The 24356-nt window shown below is 40.9% G+C and overlaps 2 protein-coding genes across 2 annotated transcripts in view; one reads left to right on the plus strand and one right to left on the minus strand.

The window, feature by feature from the left end:
- Nucleotides 1-14858, plus strand: part of cacna1da (calcium channel, voltage-dependent, L type, alpha 1D subunit, a) — a gene marked incomplete at both ends in the record, with an annotated part of 51880 nt that extends 37022 nt beyond the window's left edge. The window contains 19 exons of the mRNA XM_079156979.1: nucleotides 185-268; nucleotides 4395-4427; nucleotides 5395-5523; nucleotides 5616-5681; nucleotides 5776-5867; nucleotides 5975-6134; nucleotides 6776-6903; nucleotides 7008-7104; nucleotides 7218-7320; nucleotides 7482-7583; nucleotides 9276-9409; nucleotides 10252-10368; nucleotides 10788-11185; nucleotides 11979-12005; nucleotides 12657-12785; nucleotides 12962-13101; nucleotides 13733-13839; nucleotides 14069-14386; nucleotides 14553-14858. Of these exons, the coding sequence (XP_079013105.1) occupies nucleotides 185-268; nucleotides 4395-4427; nucleotides 5395-5523; nucleotides 5616-5681; nucleotides 5776-5867; nucleotides 5975-6134; nucleotides 6776-6903; nucleotides 7008-7104; nucleotides 7218-7320; nucleotides 7482-7583; nucleotides 9276-9409; nucleotides 10252-10368; nucleotides 10788-11185; nucleotides 11979-12005; nucleotides 12657-12785; nucleotides 12962-13101; nucleotides 13733-13839; nucleotides 14069-14386; nucleotides 14553-14858 (2670 nt within the window). The remainder of the gene's footprint in view (nucleotides 1-184; nucleotides 269-4394; nucleotides 4428-5394; nucleotides 5524-5615; nucleotides 5682-5775; nucleotides 5868-5974; nucleotides 6135-6775; nucleotides 6904-7007; nucleotides 7105-7217; nucleotides 7321-7481; nucleotides 7584-9275; nucleotides 9410-10251; nucleotides 10369-10787; nucleotides 11186-11978; nucleotides 12006-12656; nucleotides 12786-12961; nucleotides 13102-13732; nucleotides 13840-14068; nucleotides 14387-14552) is intronic.
- A 3120-nt stretch (nucleotides 14859-17978) lies between these two features.
- LOC306715840 (parapinopsin-like) lies at nucleotides 17979-20527 on the minus strand (the record flags this gene model as incomplete). Its single annotated transcript, XM_079186319.1, has 4 exons — nucleotides 17979-18095; nucleotides 18845-19087; nucleotides 19700-20028; nucleotides 20197-20527. 4 exons carry the CDS (start codon nucleotides 20525-20527, stop codon nucleotides 17979-17981), a joined length of 1020 nt encoding a protein of 339 aa, XP_079042445.1.
- Nucleotides 20528-24356: the final 3829 nt, after the last annotated feature.

Consider the following 24356-nt stretch of genomic DNA (forward strand, 5'->3'; position numbering starts at 1 on the left):
TTCATCTGCCCAATCTTAATACTTGATATCCTTTTTTCTCTCTTTTTGTCTTCCCCTGACTCTGCCATTTCATTAAATCCACTCTCCTGATCATCTGTCTGACTCTGTCTCCCTCTCCTTCTCTTCATGGTCTTTCTCTTTCATTCCCACCTGTACCCTTTCATGTAACGCCATGCATTAACAGCACTATTTCGCTGATGCTTGGAACACTTTTGATGCCTTAATTGTTGTCGGTAGCGTCGTCGATATTGCTATCACTGAAGTTAATGTAAGTACTACTTTTTTCTTCCTTCCAAGTTGAAGTGAAGCCTTACAGGAAAGCCACATGGCTGTCAGCCTCTAGTGCAGTGGTTCCCAAACGTTCTGTCTTAAGGACCCTGAAAATGAAGTCGACTCTTGACGGGAGTTGAGAGAAGCTCAACGAATGAGTTTATTTTAATCTTCTTCTCTGATTTCTTTCATTGAAAGGATTTTAGACTCTTGAAGTGGTAAAAGTAAAAACATAAGAAACGGGGAAAAAAAGCATCATTAAGTGTCACAGAACGCATGATGGCCCTTCAGACTTTGTTTGGGAATGTCTTGTGGGAACCACTTCTCTAGTGTGTTCAGCTGTAGCCTTTACTTTAACATCTTATCAGCTAAACTAAGAGCTTCCATTATCACGATACTTAGCATGCTAAAACTTGACATTTGTATTTGTGAGAAGGCATTCATAGTTGTCAAAGCGCCATTGGCTTATTCTGTAAAGCTTCAGTTTGACCTTTTTTTATGTCCTGTTGTTATTAGTGCTACATCTACAGTACATTGAGTTAATCCAATAGTCTCTCTTTTGCTTCTTAATGTTTTATTGTCAATGTGTTGCAGTACTTTGTTGCAGGAATCATGACAAATATCTGATGAACGTGCTGATTGTTAACTCTTGGACACGGCAGTGAAAATACGAGTCAAAAACAGGAGTGTCTCATTTCTTTGTGAAATGAAGCCTGTATTTGGTTCAGAGAAGGATGATTTATGAAATGATTGTCTAATTCTTACTCTTGTTCATTTTGTTTCCATAGAAACTTGTAGAGGCAAGTATGGCAATGAACTAAAATGTTGTGTGTGTAACCTGTTGTTTATAACAACTTTATCTCCGAGACCCCATTTACAGTGGATCAAAAACTAAATTAGTCATTGAATGTTTAATTGACTCAAGCTAAAATAGATTTTTGTAATTTCTGTTGAACAGTAACACATAGATTTCATTTTAAGTGAAAGCTTATTTCAATATTGATCAAAGTCATTCGCTTTGAAAATTCATGTCAAGGCTCGCTAAAATAGTGGATGACTACTTCTCCACATTAGCCAACTGCAAAAATACACTTTATGGTTTGGTTCTTCACAAAACCCCTAAAACAACGACTAAACGTTGGTGATCAACTTCGTTGTGTTTGCTTTTGAGTTTACAAAAAAAACGGTAAAGATCAGATTTGTAGTCCAAACAAACACCAGCAATGCTGAAGTAAAGGTTCTGGTGATTGTGCTTGTGAGAGTTGCAGTGTACCAAAGACTCACTGCTCAACCTGCCCCTCCTCCCCCTTCTGAGTGCTCTCACATCTGAGCTGCAGTTCTGTTTTTCTGGAGTTATATTTCATGTTTTCTGTGTTTTCTCAGTTTGAGTTCCTAAATGTGTGTCTGCATGAGTGTATAAACAAGCACTAACTTTGTTTAAAGCATACAGTGGTGGTGTGTGTAGGTTAATATTGTTATGCATGTGTGTTTAACATATGTACAGTTTGTACTTTAAGGTGTATGTATAAACGTGTGTGTGTGTGTGTGTGCGTTGGTAATGTTGGGGACATGATGTTGATTTCACAAGGACCGTCATAGTGGTTCTTGTGAGGCACCTTTCATCCACCATTTACATTATATTTGTTGTTTGCATTGCATGTGGTTGTTGTTGTTTGTGTGGTGCAGCAAACTGACTCGATCAGATATTAAAGTTCTCCATGAAATCAATTGTAATAGCTGATCTACAAAACAGTTTGCTACCTGCTTGCCATTCCACTCATGTGTGTGATTGTCAGTTTCTCGCCTGACTGCTGTGATGTCCCCAAGTGCATGCTGGGAAGCGTCAGCCCTTCACTCACCTCACTCCCTAACATCCTTTCCATGTCCCGCCTCTCACAGATGGCGCTCGGCCACCCACTCCATTCCCCTCCGGTCAGTTTTTTCCATAGCGCCTTGTGAAGTTTGATCTTTTCTCTCTTACCATACCCCTCAATCTTTGCCTCCAGACAGAATGGCCCTGTAGCTCAGAGCTTGGAAATGTTCATCCTACACAACATTAAGGACAATTTTAGTACAGAATCAGTGGAGCTCAATCTGCTTGAAAAGCTGAAAATTGTGATGAGGTTTTTAAGAAATGTCATCTTTTACTTGCCTTAAAGTTGTGTAGACCAGTGCATCTCAACATATTTTTGATTTAGTGCATCAATATTATGTCAAACAGATGTGGTGAAATGGAAAGAAACATAAGCTTTTAGCGGCAACAAAATACTAGATTAGGCTTCAGTTACAGTTGTCAAATTAATGTTAAAGTCTCAGCATCCTTTTACCAAACACTTATCAGGTAAGAATCTGTGAACTAAAAAATCATCAGCAGATAAGAAGACACTGAGTTGGTCGTTATTTTTGTACATTTCCACTAATGGTGGTTTAATGCAGCTGGGTTTGAGGTTCTTTGATGATCTTGTGTTTGTGTCTTTGTGAGTGATTGTCTCTGTGTTTTGTTCTGTCTTCCTGTAGTGAGCTCTTAAAGCTCAGAATGGAGCTCATATGTAGCGCAGGTGTGTAGACTCCAGTCAGGTGCATGAACACAGTAACTCTCTCCTCTTCAAACCTCTCTGCATTTCCTCTTCTTCCTGTTCCAGTATGGCTCAATCTGTCTGGTTTTACTTCCTATCAAATTGTTGGTTTCTATCTCTTTATTTTTCTCCTCCTCCTCCCTCTCTGTCCTTCTCTCTCCTCTGCTCTTCATTCACCTCTTTCTGCACCGGACTGTGAGAGCGACCTGCTATGGCAGTTTTGTTGCAGGGCACTACTGACATGCATGAGTTGCTGCATTGCTATGAGTTCACCGATGGCTCCTCATCATACAAATGTCTTGCGTGTGCGTGCAGTGCTTCCCCAGCAACGTGGCAATGCTGTGCGCATGCTCCATCAGCGCTGTGGCCAGGATTACCTAAAGAACCTCCTCAAGCTAATTCTACATTTCTTTTATCATTCCTGCTCATTCTGCACCTCATACTGGCGGGTTGTGAAGTATCGTGCTGAGGGATTTGAATGAAGCCATATCTGTCTGGAGTATCTCTTTGTTTTCAATGCTGAGCCTCCTGATATGACTCTATTCAGTATTAAGTTACTGTCATTCTTTTGCAAAAAAAAAATCATAAAATCATTATACAGGTTCAATCTAGCCGCCACCACTGTGATTGATTTTATGTTGCACCTAAACTTTCTCTGTGTTCAAATGCTCGCTGAATTCTGCTGATATCCTGTGATTTGTTGTTAACGACGTGAATCGCAAACAATAACTGTGTTTAGGTGTGAGTCTGAGTGAGCGAATGTGTAGAACAAACAATTTCATGATGCTCGATCTCTTTTTGGTCAGCAAGTGTTTTCATCTCAGACACGGAAACATACACAGAGGACAGTGAGATTGCAGCTTTCTTGAATGTACTACAATCATTTTAATGGGTGCCATTAATGATGCACAGGAATGTATGATTTTCACCCAGTTAAGTTGTGTTAATGACAATATACAGAAAGAAACGAATAATTAGCTATGTGTTGAGAGGAGAAATAGGAGAGGGTGCTCTCATCATGACATGAATTCATAACATGTGTTACGTCAGTCAGCTACCTTCTCATTAACGTTGTCTGAAGCTCGGCAAAGACATCTCAGCCATAAAATCCAGTCAATCCCATCATCAGTAGGGACCATTACACCGGGGGAGTGATAAAGTTGTGTGCCAGTCTTACATGTTACCAAGTAATTAAGTAATTTCATGTTGTTTGTCAGTCTGACATGCAAGTCCTGCATAAGAATGTTCAGCTGTAAACCTGTTGTGTGGCAGTCCGTTAAAGTGTTAAGATAATGTATTATGTCTGTCATTATATTTAATAAGTGTACATAGACAATGATACATGAATGTCCGTCTTTGTCATAGTGAAACAAGACAGTTGTGTCCCGTCTACGAGAAGAGTAGTGACTTTGTTCTGTCTGCGTCTTGACTGACGTGTGCTGGGCGTTGTGTGACACTTTTCCAATGTGATGTTTACGTGTTTGGCCCAATGTGTGTGAGACCTGCGGGCCCTGTCCATGACATTAATACAGGTCTTTGATTTTAAAGCCAACGGAGACGCCTCAGGTGGATGAGCAGGGGGTAAGATGCTCCGCCCCTCCCCACCCCCACCCCCCTCCCCCTCCCCCTCCCCCTTCAGGGCCATGCCATGTTTATTAGATCTGCATCTCTTTATTTGGTATTTTTCTGTTACACCCCCTATGATCGCTTATTTCTATTTCAATTATTTTCTCATGGTATGTTCCCATTCTCTTTTTTAAACATTTTTCTTGCATTTGTTTTTTGTTTTTTTGATTTGCATATAAATGCTTTTCATTTTCCTAAATGTTTGGAGTTATTTCAAAGGAGAGTGTGTCACTCAAACGTGACGCTGCGTGTCCTGTTAGGTGGGAACGGTTTGTGTGCCGCTCCTCACGTTTGTGATGTTGACACTGCTACATGGTCTCTGCCACCCTTCTTGCGTCGGGTAGTTACCCATGGATGACCCACGGGATCAGGTCACTCTGCTCTGACCTGTGAACTCCCTGGCCGACCTGTTCGGGTTGGCCCCACTGTGACTCTGCATGCAGTGACTCTGGATTGAGGGTGCCATGCTTGTGCAGACGTTTCCTTTCAAATATGGCAAGGTTTTCTCCAGCATGCTCGCCTCCTTGCTTCCTCCCTTGTAGGTCTTTACAGAGACAGGGCTCCTGACAGTGCTTTTGATGCAGACTAACAGAAACATATCGGCTGCAGCTGCTCTGCTTTGATTCTGATTTGACCAGAAATTGCCTAAAATCTGCAGGCTTGTATATGCTGTATAGAATAACTGCACAACATGTAAACGATGTTGCCACCACACCAGAAAACTACTCAAATTCAAAACTAGGTTTGCTCTAAACACACAGTTTTGCCCATAAGATGCAGTGCTGCTTTTTCAGCCCATATGTATCTGACACTGGGGTCTCAGTTGTGACCTCTTCATCCCGTAAGGCGCAGCCAGGTGCTCTGTGTCCACGACATGCGCTGTTGCTGTCCTGTCCTCTGACTCCGGACTGTTTCTCCTCAGAACACGGAGGACAGTGCTCGCATCTCCATCACCTTCTTCCGTCTGTTTCGAGTCATGCGGCTGGTCAAGCTCCTCAGCAGAGGGGAGGGCATTCGCACCCTGCTTTGGACTTTCATCAAATCATTCCAGGTGAGGTGTAGTACGATTATCTTATCGACGGCTGAGGGAAATAGTAAAATCACACGTATTAATCTACTGTTTTTCCTCTCTTTTGCCTGAAGGCTCTGCCATATGTTGCCCTTCTGATAGCCATGCTGTTCTTCATCTACGCTGTCATTGGCATGCAGGTTGGTAACTAAATGTGACAGAACATGTTCCCTTCGTGTTACCCGAGTTGGTGTGGCTGCAGTTCAATTCATGTGAGCCATATTTCTGCTTCAGGTGTTTGGAAAGGTTGCCATGGTGGACGGCACGCACATCAACAGAAACAACAACTTCCAGACCTTCCCTCAGGCAGTGCTCCTTCTCTTCAGGTGTGTGGGTTGTTGGGGTCATCAGGAAACCGGTTCTCTGTTTTTAGTTTTCTGCAATACTTAATTGAGTGATTAATTTGTGTCCTCCGTCATGCCTGTTCCACTAGGTGTGCCACTGGAGAGGCGTGGCAGGAGATCATGTTGGCCTGTATTGCAGGGAAACTGTGTGACCCAGAGTCCGACTACAACCCCGGCGAAGAGATGACGTGTGGCAGTGGATTTGCAATAATTTACTTCATCAGCTTCTACATGCTCTGCGCCTTCTTGGTACACACACATTTTAAACCGTGTGTGTCTTAATACTAGTTATTTACTTTATAGCATCGGTAGATTACCATGAGATTCAAGATTTTTAATTTCTATGTTCGAAGGAATGTCTTTCCTTTCCTGTCTGAGTATGATTCATTGGATAATATGTAAAGCCTGGTTGTACATATTTGCTCATTTACAGGCCCATGCAGCTCTACTGATATTCCATAAACAACATGGCTCCCAATAATTAGAGAACTGAACAAAGTTGTAATATGACATTGGCCGTAACTCAATAAAAATCAGTGCAAACAATATAAAACGTTGGAAGAGAGAGCAACAACCAAGACAGCATCGTAGTAGTTCCTTTCCAATAAAGTACCAAACAATGCTATTCAATCTATTGTTCTCATTTAGTTTAACTGATCTAGTCATAGCATGTAACATCTGTAATTCACAGCCCTTTCTAAACTGGCTGATAGCCAGTATTTACACTTCTGTTTTGAAGTTCAGATTTATTTTCCTAGATTGTTGTTTCAAAAACAACTTTATACATCTGTGTCTAGTAATTGTGATTGATATGATTCGTTGAAACACATTGAATAGGCCGCACAATGCCAAGCAAATGTATGTAACACAATTTTCTTGTGCCGCTCCAGATTATCAATTTGTTTGTGGCAGTCATCATGGACAACTTTGACTATCTAACACGTGATTGGTCCATTCTTGGTCCACATCACCTTGATGAATTCAAGAGAATTTGGTCAGAGTACGACCCAGAGGCTAAGTATGTGCTTTATTACCGTCAGTATCAGAAAGTATTTCACATCCATTTTACGGTGCAGTTGTTTTTCTGTACACTGATAGTTCTTTTTTTTTTTTCTCATAAAGGGGCAGAATTAAACATCTGGATGTTGTTACACTTCTTCGTCGTATCCAGCCTCCTCTCGGCTTCGGCAAACTGTGCCCTCACAGAGTGGCTTGCAAGGTCTCTTCTCCCTTAATTTAACATCTAATTTACAAAATACAAACAGACATACTGATCATTTAGCTGGCCTGACCCGACCATGTTAAAGGCCTCTATGTGCTCTCTTCTTTCAGAGGTTGGTAGCCATGAACATGCCCCTGAACAGTGACGGCACAGTCATGTTTAACGCCACTTTGTTTGCACTGGTGCGCACGGCCCTGAAGATCAAAACAGAAGGTATGAGCCAAATATATATCCCATTACACCGCTCTCTGCTCCTGAAAAAGGCACATACAATATTCTGCTATTGCCTTTAATCACCAACTTGCTTGGATTTTAAATGGCTGTGGGCTGGAGCGCTGGTTTCTTAGGGAGGTTTTTATTTCCCTGTGGTGCAGGTAATCTGGAGCAGGCCAATGAAGAGCTGCGCGCTGTCATCAAGAAAATCTGGAAAAGAACCAGCATGAAGCTGCTGGACCAAGTGGTGCCTCCTGCTGGTGGTTAGTGGAATCTGCCTCTGTCCACACACACCTCTCTGTCCTTCTGCTGTAGTTTGACACACAAATCAAGCTGAAGCCTCTAGCACACACACACACACACACACACACAGCAGATGCTGCCCATATGCTATTTGCATAAAATTACAGGAAGCTCCAAACTGCTCTTTCTATGTCCTAAAATAAAAAAAACTCGCTAACACACATTGATGCTCACACACAAGTAAAGCTGTATTGTGCTGTTTCTGCTCTGCTCATTTTCTCCTGGTTGTCCCTTCAGCAGTATGTTTCTTATCCGTGTGTGTGTGTGTGTGTGTGTGTGTGTGTGTTTGAGCCACACTCCTCCCTCCTGCCCTAGATGCTGATGGAGGCCACTGACTGTCTGCTGAGCTTTGGGCTTGCATGGCCTTGTAGACGACTGTTCGAGTGCATGCTCTGTCTTCCTCACTAATACGTCTCTCGTTTCTTATTTATCTGTCTCTCTTTCTCTTTTCTCAGTTTCTCTGATCCACTCTGTTGTCTTAATCTCTGTCCTTTTCTCACCGCTTGAGCTTCCACAGCTTATTCTTCTCACACTTTCATATCTCTGTATCCAAACTCTGAAGCACTTCAGAATATTCTGAAGCAGTTCTGTTTTAGGGTGGTGGCATGGAACTAGTGTTGCCTCTCTCTCCGCTCTCTGTCCCCAGCGTTCTTGTTCAAAGTGATTCAGACCCCTGCTTCAGAATGATTCTCACACACTCTTCAAATAACAAAAAATCCAATGGGACAAAAATACAACCGTGAAAAAAAGAACATCCGTGTTCGTCCGTGAACACACAGTTTTAAGTACAACCGTCACTGGCTAGTACACATATAACAAACAGGCATACATGAGCACAAACGGGTGAATTTACGCAAACATACTGACATGTATGATGCATACTGTAGATCTGCTTGCTTGCATGTGCTAAAGTACTGAATTAAATGGCATTCTCTGACATATAAAACAAATAATTTGGTTCACACACCCTCATATCCCCCAGTAAAAAATCTCAAAAATATTTAACAAATTATAGAAGTGTCTCAAAGGTAAATGAATGGCAGTTGCTTCAGACAAATGTTATCTTAATATATAAAAATCTTGTTTTTGCACCCTGTATTTCACTACTAATTACATACTGCTGATTGAAAAGTAGCAGTATTTTATGATATATAGTGTATGTTTATTTGTTGTCTATCGGACCTTGAGTCTGCTCATCCTGTCCTGTACATAGAGGTCACAATAGTTATTACTCTCAGCTTTAGTCGGTCCTATTTATGCAATTTAATCCATCCAATTTCAAAACAATTATACATTTGATTCTTTTATTGATCACCTAAAGCTGTTCAGATGTAGAAATCCACAAACACATGAAGGGTTTGTAGCAAATATTTGATTTTCTTTGTTCTTTTTGAAAACACAGCAACACACTGTGGTGCAGATTGAGGTACAGTATATACACCATCAAGATGGATGTATATAATTGGGATATAAATTACTTTTGGTTGATTTGGGGTTGAAGAGCGCCTCAGTTGTCTGTAGTCCTGAGGAGAAGGACCCACAGTTTATAGAGAATGGATGAGAGAGGAGAAGAGTGTCTCCTTCTCTCTCCCAGGGTTCTGTGTGTAGTGACCTGCTGACACAGGAAGCATTTGTGTGGTCTGTTCACTCAGATGATGAGGTAACCGTGGGGAAGTTCTATGCCACCTTCCTGATACAGGACTACTTTAGGAAATTCAAGAAACGTAAAGAGGAAGGCCTGGTGGGTGCTCACCCGTCGCAGAACAACACAGCTATCGCTTTACAGGTGAGTCTCCTCTTGTGTGTGTGTGGGTGTATTATTTATGAGAGAGAGAGAGAGAATTGTGTGAAAACATGGATTTATGAGCGTCGCAATTCTGTTGTGTCAAGTCTGTAAAATGTGTCTTTGTGCATTTCATTCAAATGCCATTAAGTGTGCTAATGTTATGGTTTATGATCCAGCAGGACGTTCATGATCTTGGTGTACAGTATGAATCTGTTGTTGTTTTTTCATGTTTCCAATGTGTGAATTTGTTGTTTGTGTATCTGTGTCTTTAGATACCATAGATGCTGATGTTAAGCGTGTGTCATCGTCTCCAACCATATTTTCATGTCTTTTCACAATTCACTCATCGATTCATGAAATTCACATGCAAATTTCTGTTACCTTTATGACGTACTGTATGATATATGGCTACAATATAACCCCATATATCATTGTCAGACAGTAAACATGACCAACCTTTAATTTAATTATAGTGACAATTTGTGTGTATTGTTCTAATTTTGTTAAGTACAACTACAAATCAAGGAAAGGAAGAAAAGTAATTATTCCCTCCCTCCAGCAAAGCACAGCTGGATGCTACTCGAGACATTTCAGAAGAGTAATCCTCTCAGCAGGTTGCATTGAGGAGAGCACATTTGTCTGTCTATGTGTTCTCATCTCACACAGTCTGTCAGTACCGTTAATGTCAGGTGTTGCATATTCCAGCACAGGTGTGTGTGTGTGTGTGTGTGTGCCCAGTATGTGTGGTGGATGTGACTGTATGACCTCAGATCTGCTACTGTGAGTTGTAAGATGAAGGTTCCCCGCTGTAGAGTTTAGCCCTCTTATTGTCATGGTTACAGGCTGGCCTTCGCACGCTGCATGATATTGGGCCCGAAATTCGCCGAGCGATATCATGTGATCTGCAAGATGACGAGCTAGTAGACTTTATTCCAGAGGAAGACGAGGAAATTTATAGGGTAACTGATTCAATTTTACATGACAAGAGGACATTTTAAATATTGTGCTTGTGAAGTTACTTATTGGTGTTTTCCATTTTTTTTAAAAGCTATCTATAAAAGGAAATGTACTCAGTGAAATATGAATGATCTAAATTTAAATAGTAGATGTTGTCTTTAATTTATGTTGCTACAATATGTAGCTTTTTGATCATTTGGTTTATTTTGGCTTCCTTTGTTTTCCTTCATTTCAATTCAAACAATAGTGCATTCATTTTTGCTCACGTCATGTGCCATGAACCAGCTTTTGAACTTCTTTTTGCTCATACAATTTCTGAAAAAGAAATCAGTCCTGAGACTTAACATCAATAGCACATTTGTTCTGCTGCTTTGTAAGAAGTAGAGGCTCTGGAGGTTTTACTTTGAGCATTCCTTCACAGCGTAATGGCGGACTCTTCGGTAACCATCTCATGAATGGTGGTCATCGCCGGTCCAACGGCCACCAGACCAACGCCACACAGCGACCTCTGCAGGTGCAGCCTCCGCCTCACTACGCCCACATGGAGCAGCCGGTGGGACGCCTGTCTCGAGCCAACGCAATGTCCCACCCCAACCACCCCAACCACCATCACCACCACCACCACCATCACAACCGCCACCACAACTCCTACGGCAAGTCTCCCAAATCCACCAACATCAACCTCAACAACGCCAACGTGTCCAGTCTTCCCAACGGAGGACACCATCGTTACTATGAACATGCACCTCCCAATGGCTACCCAGGTCTTCGCAACTCCGACTACGACTACGACAAGCCACGGACACCCCAGGGTCAAAGGTATCCACACGCCGATCATTGGCATTTGATCTGCTGCAGAAATAGTTCAAACAATAGATGTAGATTCAGACCTTTGAGCACATTTTATTTGGGGGTGTGTTCTTATTCCTGAACTTGCCGAATGTGGAAATTTAATAGATAGATAGGAAAAAGAAAACCTCACCGGAGATGTTTTCTTAGTTGCTTCAAGCAGCTCTCTGACTGAGGAATTAAGTTAGAAAACACGAGTTTCTATGCATCGAGTGCTCGCTGCAACAAGGAGGACATCTTATTTTAAGTTATTATCTGTTGCAAAGTATTTTTTTTCAACAGGCAGGACCTGGCTTCTTGTAAAACCTTTCCTTTTCACCAACCTTTATTGTAAACCCTTCACTTCATAATGGGTCACAAGCCTACTCTCACACTGACAGTTAATTTCATAAGTGATCAATAGTGCACTTATCTCATGATTTCCCATCCGCTGTTTATTCAGCCGCTCCATTGGGCCTGTTTTTCTTTAGTACCCAATAAGTTTGGGGGACAATTTCATTGCTGCCACTTTACAAAAGACAAATTCTTTTTTGTTTGTTTCTTATCTCAAGAATAGAAAATGGAATTGTCAACCAACACTGGAGTCCACATCAGCCATCGCGCTCTGTCCTCATACATATATATGAGAATGCTGTATATGTTTCATATACTGTATGATATATATGTCATGCTTTCTCTGTCCTTTTCTCTGTGTTCTCTCCTCCCTTTCTCCTTCCTAACCAAAATGCTTTCTCTCAACCATCCCTCTGCTATCTTGGGACAGAAGGCGCTACTATGAGACCTATGTTAGGTATGTTGCTTTTATAGGTTTGGCTCCAGCAGTATGTCACAACAGCAAAAGAAGGACTTTATTTTTATGTTTATTTGATTCATTTTGACTTGATTTTGAATCGGAGAATGGTTGCATCCTTGTTAAGTCAGTGTTATGTGCTATATGCTGGCCAGTCATTTGTCTGGTTGTCATCTGCCTCTGTTATAACGCAGTTGTGTCAATGCTTTGAAATAGAAATAACATAAATGTTAGTGGCCAGCATATCGCTGAGAGCAGCCCTGCTTTATGCATGTGTAAAAGTGACGTGTTTGCTTTGCACAAGCACCCAGATGCTCAAAAACAAGGTGGTGTATGAGAATGTTTTAAAAACCGCACTACTAGTCACCGCTGGTTCTGAAAATAATTGCAAAGTCCGACACTTAGTTCACTCCAGAAAAGATCTGTGTTTTAATGAAGGGCCTCAGGGTGGATGACATGTCGACAGAGTGATCTCTTCAGCTCGAAACCTCTGCCTGTTGTCTTGGTTTGGATGTGGTTAATATTTATAAGAGTGCATCGCTGTCCCCTGGAGACTCGAGTCTGCATGGCAGTGCATGGCCATATTCCAGTTACGTCACTGAACAGCAGCAGCGTGCACGCCGTGACCCCTGTGCTCTAACCTTTCATCAGGTCCCACGGAGTAGATGGACACCACCCCACCATCCGCAGGGAGGAGGAGTTTGATGAAGACCGCCTTTCTGGGGAGTATTACAGCGGGGAGGAGTTTTATGAAGACGACAGTATGCTGTCAGGGGACAGGTATTACTCTTTCTGACTCGTGTGGCAGTTATATGTGCATTTGTACCCGGCTCAGAATAGGAAACATGTACAAAGATTTATAAAGAATCACAAACTCAATGGTTTCTTATGGGTTTTGGGATAGTGTGTGCAAGACCATTGCCGGCCATCATGCTCTTAATTCTGTATGTTGACAGGTATCAGAACAGTGACACGGAGTATGAGACTCCCAAAGGTTACCATCACCCTGACAATTACTATGACGATGACGAGCAGCCTCTCTACCACGACTCACGGAGGTCACCAAAGAGACGGTTGCTTCCTGCCACGCCTCAAGGTATCTTGACCCCATGAATCCTGCTGCATAAGCATGTTTACCTTATACATATCTGTACACTATATATATTTTTTTTATAAACTAAAACACAAAAATATCTTGCCACACAGAATGAAAGACTCCATACACAATGTAGGACACACAATTGCCAGTAACACAATTCTAATTCTAATTGTTATCACCTGGAGTAGATCTTAATTAAATGCACTATGAAGAATAGAATCAAATATTGTGGAATATCTACATAGTAGATAATTGATAATATTAGACTGTGAAAAATGAATATGCCTGGCTTTGATGGTTTTTGTACAGTACTGTGCATAACTGTTCTGAGATGTTGTCAAGATGAATGATGTCGCATTAATTTGTCTTATGAGCGCAAAAGAAAACTGCAGGTTGTAGGCTGGATTTAACTGTAGACTCTGTTACACATGCAGCTCTGGATAAAAGAAGTCATTAAACAGCTTTCTTTGTTATCAAAGAGTCACTCTACTAAATGCATTCATACCAATACGTTTTACACCCACTGTATGATTCACCCACTCACCCGGTTTCATATTCCTTGAGTGTTCGCATGCTGTCAAAGCTTCCTGCATGAGGTCACTCACTGGTTCACTCCTGACTCACTCAGGTCACAGAAGGCCATCCTTCAACTTTGAGTGTCTGCGCAGACAAAGTAGCCAGGACGAGCTTCCACATCAGCGTACTGCTCTACCACTGCACCTTATGCAGCAGCAGGTAACACAGGCTGCCCACGTCTCTCGTGTTTGCTCACTTACATTGTTTTGAACACTTTGCCACATCTTAGACAATTTTAGGGTTATTTCCAGTCTCTGAATTAAATGATATAAAACGTGCATTGTTGAAGCAAGATAAATCGTGCACATGTCCTCCTGGAGTTGGTAGTAAAATGTGCCTGAGTAGAGTAGAATAGAGTTTGTGTCATGTGTCTCTCCTGACCCAACAGGTTATGGCTGTAGCAGGCCTGGACTCCAGCAGAGCCCACCGCCTCTCCCCAACCCGCTCCACCCGCTCCTGGGCCACTCCTCCTGCCACACCGACCAGTAAAGACCAGTCACCGTACTACACCCCTCTCATCCGTGTGGACCACCCACACAGGGAGAGTGCTGCCAGCAGCCAAGTGTCTGTGCGCAAGAGCTCCTGGTACACAGATGACCCCGAGTTCTCCCAGAGGATGTACTCACCTGTCCACCTGCAGGTGCCACCTGAATACCACAACCAGTACCACCAGAAGAGAGGTAGCGCCACCAGCCTTGTGGAAGCGGTGAGTTTGAGGCTTGGTAGGGATGTAGGAAGAGGAGAGCTGTGTGTGTAATTTGATCTCACAGGCACAGATTTATGCTGCTGTCAAAACAAAACGGGACAAGCCAGATAACTGAAACAAGAAAAATCCACAGTAACATGTTTTTTCCTCTCATTCTGTCGAGCAGGTTTTGATATCAGAAGGGCTTGGGAGATATGCCAAGGATCCCAAGTTCGTCGCTGCCACAAAGCACGAGATAGCAGATGCGTGTGAGATGACAATAGATGAGATGGAGAGTGCAGCCAGCCACCTGCTGAACGGAGGGATTTCCCCGAGCGTCAACGGGGTCAACGTGTTCCCACTGCTGACTCCAAGGGACTATGAACTGCAGGACACTGCAGCCAGCTACAGCGACGAAGAGCCAGAGACAGAACCGAGAGCTCCTTATGAGGAGGACCTGGCAGACGAGATGATCTGCATCACGACTTTATAGCAGTGGCTGCATCTAACGGAAATCTGCAACTTAGAACCTTGTCAGACTAAAATCAGTGAAAATATAAAAAAAAAAAAAAAAAAAATGCATCTGTTGGCTCTGACCAAAAGAAGTGCCTTTTACATTGAAGAGAAAAGGCATATAGAAGAGAGACACATTAGTCCCGTTCATTTAATTGTTCTCATAACACAGAGCCAGATACCATCCCTGCTGAGCACAGAGGGACTGACTGCACCCTCCTGTCAAAGGCCTTGTGCTGGAGGTGACATACAGGTTCAGCTCCAGCCAATCAGATGTGTCTATATTGATGCCAGTGAAAAATGGACCAATTCGCAAAGGTGTGAGATACTCTAGGGCGGGTCTCTAATGGTGATGACAATCAGATGTACGATGTCATTACCTCGGTCACTTTATTAAGGTTTGGCATATCATGCAAGTTTTCAATGCAAGCATAAAAAGGCATATCTCCTCCCGTAGTTGTTAGTATGAGTTGATCCCTTTGTTGTTATTGCAGACCGTTTAATGAGCGCTACAGCTGAGTCAAAAAGTGAAGAGCACCAGTAGAGTTGTACCAGATTATGCAGGAAATAACTGTCCTACTTATAGCATCATTCAACTTGAGATATGTACTTTTGACGTGACAAAAGCATTTGTGATGAATGCACTAGCAGGCAGGTTATTTTAAATTCTTAGATTAATATTTCATAGTTGATATGCTGTAAATTGTATTATAGAACAAAAGAAACTTTGTAAAGAGATATTCTATATTTTGTAATTATGTATAATTTAAAAGATCAGCAATATGGACCCTTGTGACTCCTGCTATGCTATAAAAGCAGACTTGCATTATTTTATTTGGTAGGTTCTGATATTTATTTGCCTTTTTTTGCTAATATGCACCCTTTATTTTGCCTATGAAAACAGCATTTTTAAGAGGTTCTACTTGTGTGACATCACTACTGCACAAGATATGCAAATGACTTTGATTTCTTAGCTTAGGAGTACATGTGTTACTTCATTAAACCAACACCAGTTGCATAAGGTTAAGCCCCCTTTAAAGGAGCATTTTATGGATCCAGCGCTGAAATTTTATACAGATGTGATGAACACATTTGTTTGCATATTTTGTGCAGGGCATGCACAAGAATTTAAAATGCATAGTGCATTAACAATGCTGCTTTTTTAGTTGGTTTCAGAGTCAAACCTAGGTTTCGTCAGCCCCCACTGAAATGCCTTTTTGCTGCTGAAAGGACGAGAAATGATAGATGGTAATAACAGGGATAAATTAATATTTCTCATAGCTTGTGCTGGGATTTTCCATGACATGCTCTTTGTTGATGGTGTAATTCCACTTAACCTTTGTACTGAATCTTGGCAATCACATCTTAGCCTTCGTGTAGTGTGCGAGTCCTCGCAGCCTGTGGTGGCAGGAGACGCATGCACACATCCAAAGGTCAGAAACAGTCCAATGTGTGTTGTAGGTGGAAGGACAGAGGGTGTCCTGGTGTCAGGATGCTGGAGAGAGGCTAAGCAATACTAACCCCTCGCCCCTTTCTCTCTCAGCCGGCCTGGTTCCTGCATTCAGTACAGTATACCTTGTTAGGCAACAGTGACAACATATCATTGTCTCAACTTACCTGTCTGTCACAGTGTCCCACAGTGGAGTCTTTGATTAGGTAGGATTGAACCTTTGTGTTTTTCCCCTAATCAGGTTTATTAATGAGAAAACTCACCCTGGATGCATAAAGAGGAGCAACTGAAGCCCACAAGTTGGAACAAAAAGACAACTAAATATCTTTTAAGTTTTTATCAATTACCATTTATTCATATATTACATTACGGTTACTGGTATAAATAAGCAGAAGTGGGCTTTTTCAGGCATTACCATGGAGAGTTTGAATTAGCACCAAGGATATTTAGGGTTAATGTGTCGTTCATGAGTGTTTGACTTGTAGGCGAGTGCGTACTGTACTCTAATTCAACCGAATACTGTCATGAAAATGTAGGTTTTCCATTTTGTGTGCACATTGAAAGGGCTCTTTGAATTGTTTGTGAGTGAAAAAAAAAAATGTGTTCCAGTCCTTTTGTTGATGACTGTCATATAAAAGGACCAATGCACATAACAGGCACATTGTACTATTCGTAGCAATTACAGTACTGATGAACTGAAGATATGCATTATTTTGTAAACACTTTTAAAAGTTGTGTTAAACTAAAGATGAAAATAACTTACTTTTACCTCATGTCAGGGATTCCTGAAAAAAGAAAATAATGATTTGGTTCAGTCTTTACCAATGGTATTTAAATATTAGCACATAGCTGTTTGTCTTTGCACAAGTAACTGTATAGTGCTTTTGTTTCTCCTTTTTCTAAACAGATTTGTGTATTAAGGTGAGACATTTTTGTACTTTTTGTGGATGTGTGTATGGTTTAGTGGAATCTATATTTGTCATTTACACCTCACCTTACAATGCTGGGAATGAAAGAGTATTAAAAGATATTTTCAAGGTGCAATGTTTCTCTGTTCGCAGGTAGAAAAAAAAATAGGTAAAGTACCAGTTTACAGAGAAACACATATTGATTTGAACGTTTCTATTAGTTTTCTTCATATTGTTATGATTATAATTACTATTACAACTATTAATGTTCTGAAAGCTGTATTAAAATAGAAGATAATGTAAAATATGTACAAACGTATGGAAAGACCCATGGTAATGTTCTCTACTTGAAAGTCTTGATATTTGCTCCTTAATGTTTTTATTCAGTAAACATAATTTCTCTTAGTAGCAAATGCTTTACTATGACCTTCTGGGTTTTTTATCAATACATATTTTGTATTTTTCATTTAATTTTGGCCTTGACTTTATTTGAATCGATACTGATATTTTATTTTCTATTGATCATCATTGAATAAACTTATGCTGAATTACTGTTCTGGTTTATTTGTATTCTGCCCTTTTTAGAGACACTGGACACCAATAAGTCTGTACCTGTCAAATCACCTTTGAAATAACAATTAAACTCTAAATTAAACCTTAAAAAGACACAAACATGTGTAACAGATTTGTATACATTTCAGTCAAAACTCTTGTGAATACACAGCTGTAGGGTTTTTACATTTCAAGCAGGAGACACTTTGCTGGGGGAAATCTCCACAGTCGTTGCTGCCTCTGATGCCTCATCGTCCTCCGAGGGCTCTTTCCCACACAGCAGGAAGGGCACTGCGTATTTACGAAACTATAGACAACAAAATGAGCCAAAGAGTAAAAGGTTTTTCCAAGACAAAACATACTGTCTCCTCTTTTAATGCATTAACATTCAAACATTCAGCTAGTACAACGTGTATCATTCTGTGCATAAAGTACATCCAAATTAGAAAAATGATACGTGCTATATAATATTTGTTATATAATATGTAACTAATATTTAACAAAATTGTTGAATATATTGTTGAATAAACCACAACTTAAAAAATGTTAAAATGTTTCTTTAACTCCCCCTATTTGGAATTTAAAAGCAGTGTGTAAAGCTTTTATTAATGGTTCATAACATAGTGTGTTATGACTGTGATGTAGTTGTGGACAGAAATAAGTGTTTTTTAATGTGGTCGTAACGTAATAATGTAAATATGTCTTTATATGAGAAGTTATTGTTAATTGTTGACAAAGATTGTACATTAATATACACATTAAAATGTATTTATATCTGCTTACGACATGATATTGTGTTTAAAAAAATAAGAATAAAGGAATTCTATTAAAAAACGTTATAGTAAGGGAAGACTTCAAATAATGAAAGAGTTATTATTACATTCAAATGTTGTTATGTCTTAAGAATATATCCTAAAGCGAGGTATACTGTCCATCAATACCACTAGATGGTGCTGACGTGAAGTATTTTAGAGCTGATTCACACAAGTTTTTCCTACATTCTTTTCATCATATGTGGCTAAATTCAACTCTTATCTGTATGTGTTGTTACATTACCTGTTTGTTGAGATAGATGTAGATGACAGGGTTGAACACAGTGCTGCTCTTGGCCAGGTAAACCGGCACTGTGCCCACCAACGGGTGAATCGTTACATCAGGGTTGTAGACCACCAGCATGGCCAGGCTGGCATAAGGCAACCAGCTGATCAGAAACGTCAGGACCATCAGAACCACCATGGATGCCACCTTCATCTCTCCTTTAGCTACTGCGCCGTCTTCCAGACACGCCATCTTCGACACCTGTAACACAGAATATTGTTTCAAATAGTCAGGGCCACTGGTTTATTCACAGGACTGGTACCATTGCTGCATGTCACTATACATCATGTGATTACATACTCCTCTACCAAACTAAAAGTACCAATACAATAATTTAAAAATACTCCATTTCAAGTCAATTCAAATGCATTCAAAATCCTACTTCCTTATAAATAAATTATCAGTAAAATGTGCTTTAAGTATACAAATTAAAAGTACTCATTCTGCAGAAAAATGGCCCATGTGAGTGATATATTATAATGATTACTGATGCAACAAGTAAGCAGCATTTTACTGTTGGTGGTGGTCGAGGTGGAGCTAATTTTAAATATCAAGTTTAGTCCAGCGGTTCCGAACATGGGGTTCTGGTCTCCTACAAAGGGTCACACGATAAATGTGAGGGGCTGTGAGATGATGTCTGATGATGTACAGATGTCAAATAAATGTAATGGATAAAGTGGTATATTTCCCTCTTAAGTGTAGAATGAATATACTCAAATACTCGCACCTCAAAAATGTGCTTAAAAGTAAATGTACTCACAGAAGATACTTTACACCACTGCCTGTGATGAAGCCACATTTATAGATGCTCACCCGGTGTAATGTCCACATTAGCTTCATGTAGGATGCCAAGATAAGGGCAAAGGGAACTGCAAAGCACACAGCAAAGTAAGCCAGGATGTAGGAGACGTTTTTAGGGTCTTGGTTGTGCCAGTCGGGTGCACAGGACGTCCCGACGCCCTCTAGCTCGTACCTGCCCCAGCCAAACAGGGGAGGTAAGTTCCAAGAGAGGGACCACAACCAGGATAAGGCAATACCTCCGACTGCATGTTTTTTTTGGAAGTGTATCTGCCCCAACGGCTTACACACAACAAACATCCTCTCCACTGCGATCAGAGCAACTGTGCACAGCGATGTGATGCCTGTGGACAACAAGTGAGGGAAAACAAAGTCAGGGGGACACATGAGAGAAGCAGGGAAGTGCCTGAAAAATGTGAGTGAATATTGTTCTATGGTTAAATGAAAATGATGTAAACATAGTGATGAAATGTGTCCCCTGTCCCCTGTACTGCGCTGCTCTTTTCACTCACCAAACAAGGACACTGCAAAGCCCTCCATCACGCAGCCAGTCCTTCCCAGGGAGAAGTACCCCTGGGCGTTGTTGACCACGGACAGCACCCCTCCGGTCATTGCTGTGCCCAGGTCAGCCACAGCCATGTTCACCAGAGCGTAGTTGAGCGGCTGCCTCAGCTGCTTGTGCATGAGGGACACAATGATCACCGTAGCGTTGAGTATGATAGCCGGACCGGTGAATAGGGCCATAATGATGGAGAGAAAGATGAAGCCGGCGCGTGACAGAGGGGGTTCTCCATGTGGTCCCACATAGGAGGAAGCATTTGAGAAAAAAACTGATGGTTGCATGGATGCAAAGCTTCCAAAGAGATGGTCAGGTAGTCTCGGAGCTTCTGGGTGTAGAATATCTCACTGCTGTAGCGGGACAGCTGAGATTATATGCCCACAGTCTAAGCATAAGTCCTCCAGATCTGGACTTAACAAAGAGTGATTCCTCCAAATGATGATCCTTGATCCCTCACCTGTTGCCTAATTGTAAAGGCACTTAAATAGGCTCCACACTGCTCCTCGCCAGGATCAGTCCTCAAAGCAAGTGCAAAAAAAGAAATGCAAAAAAAGAAATGCTCAGAGGAGGTGTGTCTGTAAATACAGTAAATATTGATGATCTCCTTCTGGTTCTCTCTCTCTCTCCTTTGCTTTCCTTACATAAACCAGGGATCAGAGAAAGTTTAATCGGCAGTCAGGTCAACTTATTTATAGAGCGTATGTAATAACAATAGATGTTTACCAAAGTGCTTTACAGAATCATTCAAGTACATTTGAAATTTAAAAAAAACTATGGCTTTGCCAACAAAATAATAGGGATCATGTAGTTATGTGGTCCGCCTTGTTGGTAGCAGTGAGGCGTCTGGCTGCTGCATTGTAGACAAGATGCAGGTGAGACTGACTGACTCCCAAATAAAGAGAGTTGCAGTCATCAAGTTTCAAATATATGAGAAAAGGTAGAACGTTTATGTAAAAATGTATTTTGTAAGCAGGATCTTCCTCCTTTGAAAACTGTTTATATTCAACCCAAACGTGGAAAATATCTGAAAAATGTATTAATTTAAACATGCTGCAAAACATCATTGCACCATGGAAGTATTAACTGCACAAATCAATGCTAAGTATAAAACATATTCTGGTGGACACTTGCTTGTATTCTCTTCACTATTACTGAAGCATTTTATTTATTTTTATTTCAACAGACATAAGTAGAAGAAGCCACAAAATGAATTTGTCAGATTTAAACTTTTAAGTTTTGTTTTGATGAATCAGTGTGTGGGAACGGTTTAATTCCTCGTACAGCTTAAAGGCATCTTTGCAAACTTTTATCTAATGTTGGGTCTTAAAAATGTCCTCCTGATGTACCACACAGCTGCATACCTTATTTTAGTTGATAATGGTTCGGTTTGGCCAACTAGGGATTATAATGATGGAAATATACATTAAACCCAGTGCAGCTCATTGCATACAGACGTTCACTGAGTCATCTGCTAAACAACAATGTAAACTAAATATAAATCAATTCCTCTGATGCATCTCTGGATCGTCTGCTTTCTTTTTATGTCCGACAGATGACCATGTGTTTGTACTAGGTCAGCTCAAGACCAAGTCTGTGTCCCTGCAGTGAGATCCCATTTAACCCCATTGGTATTCCCCAAATGGTGAAGTAACTGGTTAAGCTCTTAATTGATGTGATGTGTTATAAATACATTTCTACTAAACATATTATCTAGCACTGTGTCAGATTGATGCTGAGTTAGACTTACCAATGCATTAAAGCTTGATAGATATGTTACTGTGCACACGAGTAAGACCAAGTAACAACATGTGGTACACTGAGGTGAGATGTAATCTCTATGTAGTAACAGTTCACAGGATGAGAATAAATTGACAGTTGTAGGTGGTCTGACATGAATTATCCGGCGTCTGCTGACGGCATGAGGTGAGGTTAAGCCTCTGGACTGAACATGGCAGGTGTCCGAAGTTTAACCCTCTAAGAGGTTTACGTCCAATCAAGTCAAGAAAGAGATTACAACTCTTTGGGTTGAGAGTTCAACAGCAGTCTGGCTCCTTATAAAAAGCTTTATGCCTTTATGTAAAGCTTTTCCCCTGTATCTTTTCTCAACTACATGGTGACCACTGAATTCAAATTGTTTCGTCAAAACTTCTATTTCCAAGGTTAAACATAAACTTACATCGAGCCATCCTGGACAAAAACTCCTCAAAGAGCTATGGATTAAATGATGCATGACAACAGACCAATCTCCATGACAGCTGGTTGAAAGTCCCAGAATAAGCTTGCAAGTCAACTTTAATGGTTTGTCTTTACAGCAACAACAAGGAACTTATATTTTGTGTTGATGCTGTCGGCCCCTGAGGACGAAAGCAGCAGTAGTGTTTTCAATAATCACCGCTCCAGGAAAGAGCACCACGCATTGAAGCATATTTTACATAGTGGCTAAACCGTGGAGTTACAACTTCCGTGTCCATTGGGCCCAAACATATTTTTTCCTATAGACTTACATTGGGAAAGAGACGTCTGTAAAACAATATAGTCGCATCCCGTGTTATTTTCCTTCCTCCTTTAATGTGAATGAGCCCGAGAACGAGGCTGGACCGAGGGCTGCTAGGCGGTGTAAAAGGAAACGCAATGCTCTATGAATGAAATATCACAATCTTCACTTTTATCTTTTTTTTAATTTTTAATTTGGTCTATTCTTATCTTTTTTTTCTTGGCTGATCCTCCCCTAGTATCAGCCTTAACCACACAATATAAGGTAAACTAGAAACCTCCGTCTCCCCAACCGGTCAAGTTGCAGTTTACATCCATGTCTGTCCAAAATGTCATCACTTCATAAGTTTATCCTAATAGACATTTGTGTGAAATTGTCATTATTAGCATATTCCTGAGTCATGGCCAAAATGTTTTTTATGCGGTCACAGTGAACTTGACTTTTGACCTTTGACCACTAAAATCTAATCAGTTCATACAAATGGACACTTGAGTCAAAATTGAAGAAATTCCTGACAACCTGAAAACATAATGCCTCGACTTTAGCTGTCGCAGCATGAAAAGAAAAATCTCCCCCTGCTTCCTTTCAACCTGTTCACATCCCCTCAACATTTTAATGGCTATACCTTTGCTGATATGTCTGTGATCACTCTCTTCTGACTCCACCAGCGGCGGGCCGTGTATTTTATACCTGGGCCTTCAGTGCTGTCCTACTGCATTTGAACCACCTCCTAATAACCTCATTATGACACAGCTACGGGTTATTATTTTTTCCGTGTATATTATACCTCACATAACACTGCAACATTTGACAAGTGAAATAAAATGTTCAACACCTGAGGGCTACAAATACACTAACTGCAGAGTGAAGATATAAAACTATAAAGGATGCAGGTCTGTCACGATGCAGCATGACGGGATGTTGCGTCACTCACACTCAAGGGCACGGGCCATTCAAATATTATTCACATCAGAGGGAACAATATTAACCATATCATAAAAACGACACAATATATAAATTAACACAGTAGTAAGGCTGCTGCAGATGTAAAAAAAAGAAAAAGTAGTTCACTTACCAAAGCTGCCTATCACTATTTAAAGACAAAGTCCATCCTCCTTTCTTTGATTACAAAGAGTTTAATCCCACGGTTGTACAGAACATCGGTGCGGTTGAGTTCCAGCGAGAGGTCTTTCTCCATTCATGGACGCCAATGATGACAGTCGAGTCTCCCCAGTTGTATTTCTTGAATACGTTTTAATGCGTTTTAATGCGTTTGAGAGCTGAAAATGTCTGCTTGACAGAGGCAGTAGATATTGGGATTGTCACTACAAAGTTGATCTGTGTTCCCCTTAAATGTGAGTTTAAGACGTGTAAAGCAGGTCTTTGTGACATCACAACGAGCTTGGAAGCCAATCATGATCCAGTATGCAATTTACGCAAGTGTGATATGAAAACCTCTAACCTCAAACGCGAGGTAGGATATCTTGTGTCCAGTACTTTTAAAATTAAAATGATTATTCAAAGCAGAGTATTTTTTCTTAAAGCCATCATTAAGGTCATTCAAATTGTGTATGAAGCTGCTGGAACCCATTCAAATGCACCAATGGCATTATTTCAGA

The sequence above is a fragment of the Pholis gunnellus genome (assembly GCF_910591455.1).
Source record: "Pholis gunnellus genome assembly, chromosome: 3".
NCBI classification, from domain to species: Eukaryota; Metazoa; Chordata; class Actinopteri; order Perciformes; family Pholidae; genus Pholis; species Pholis gunnellus.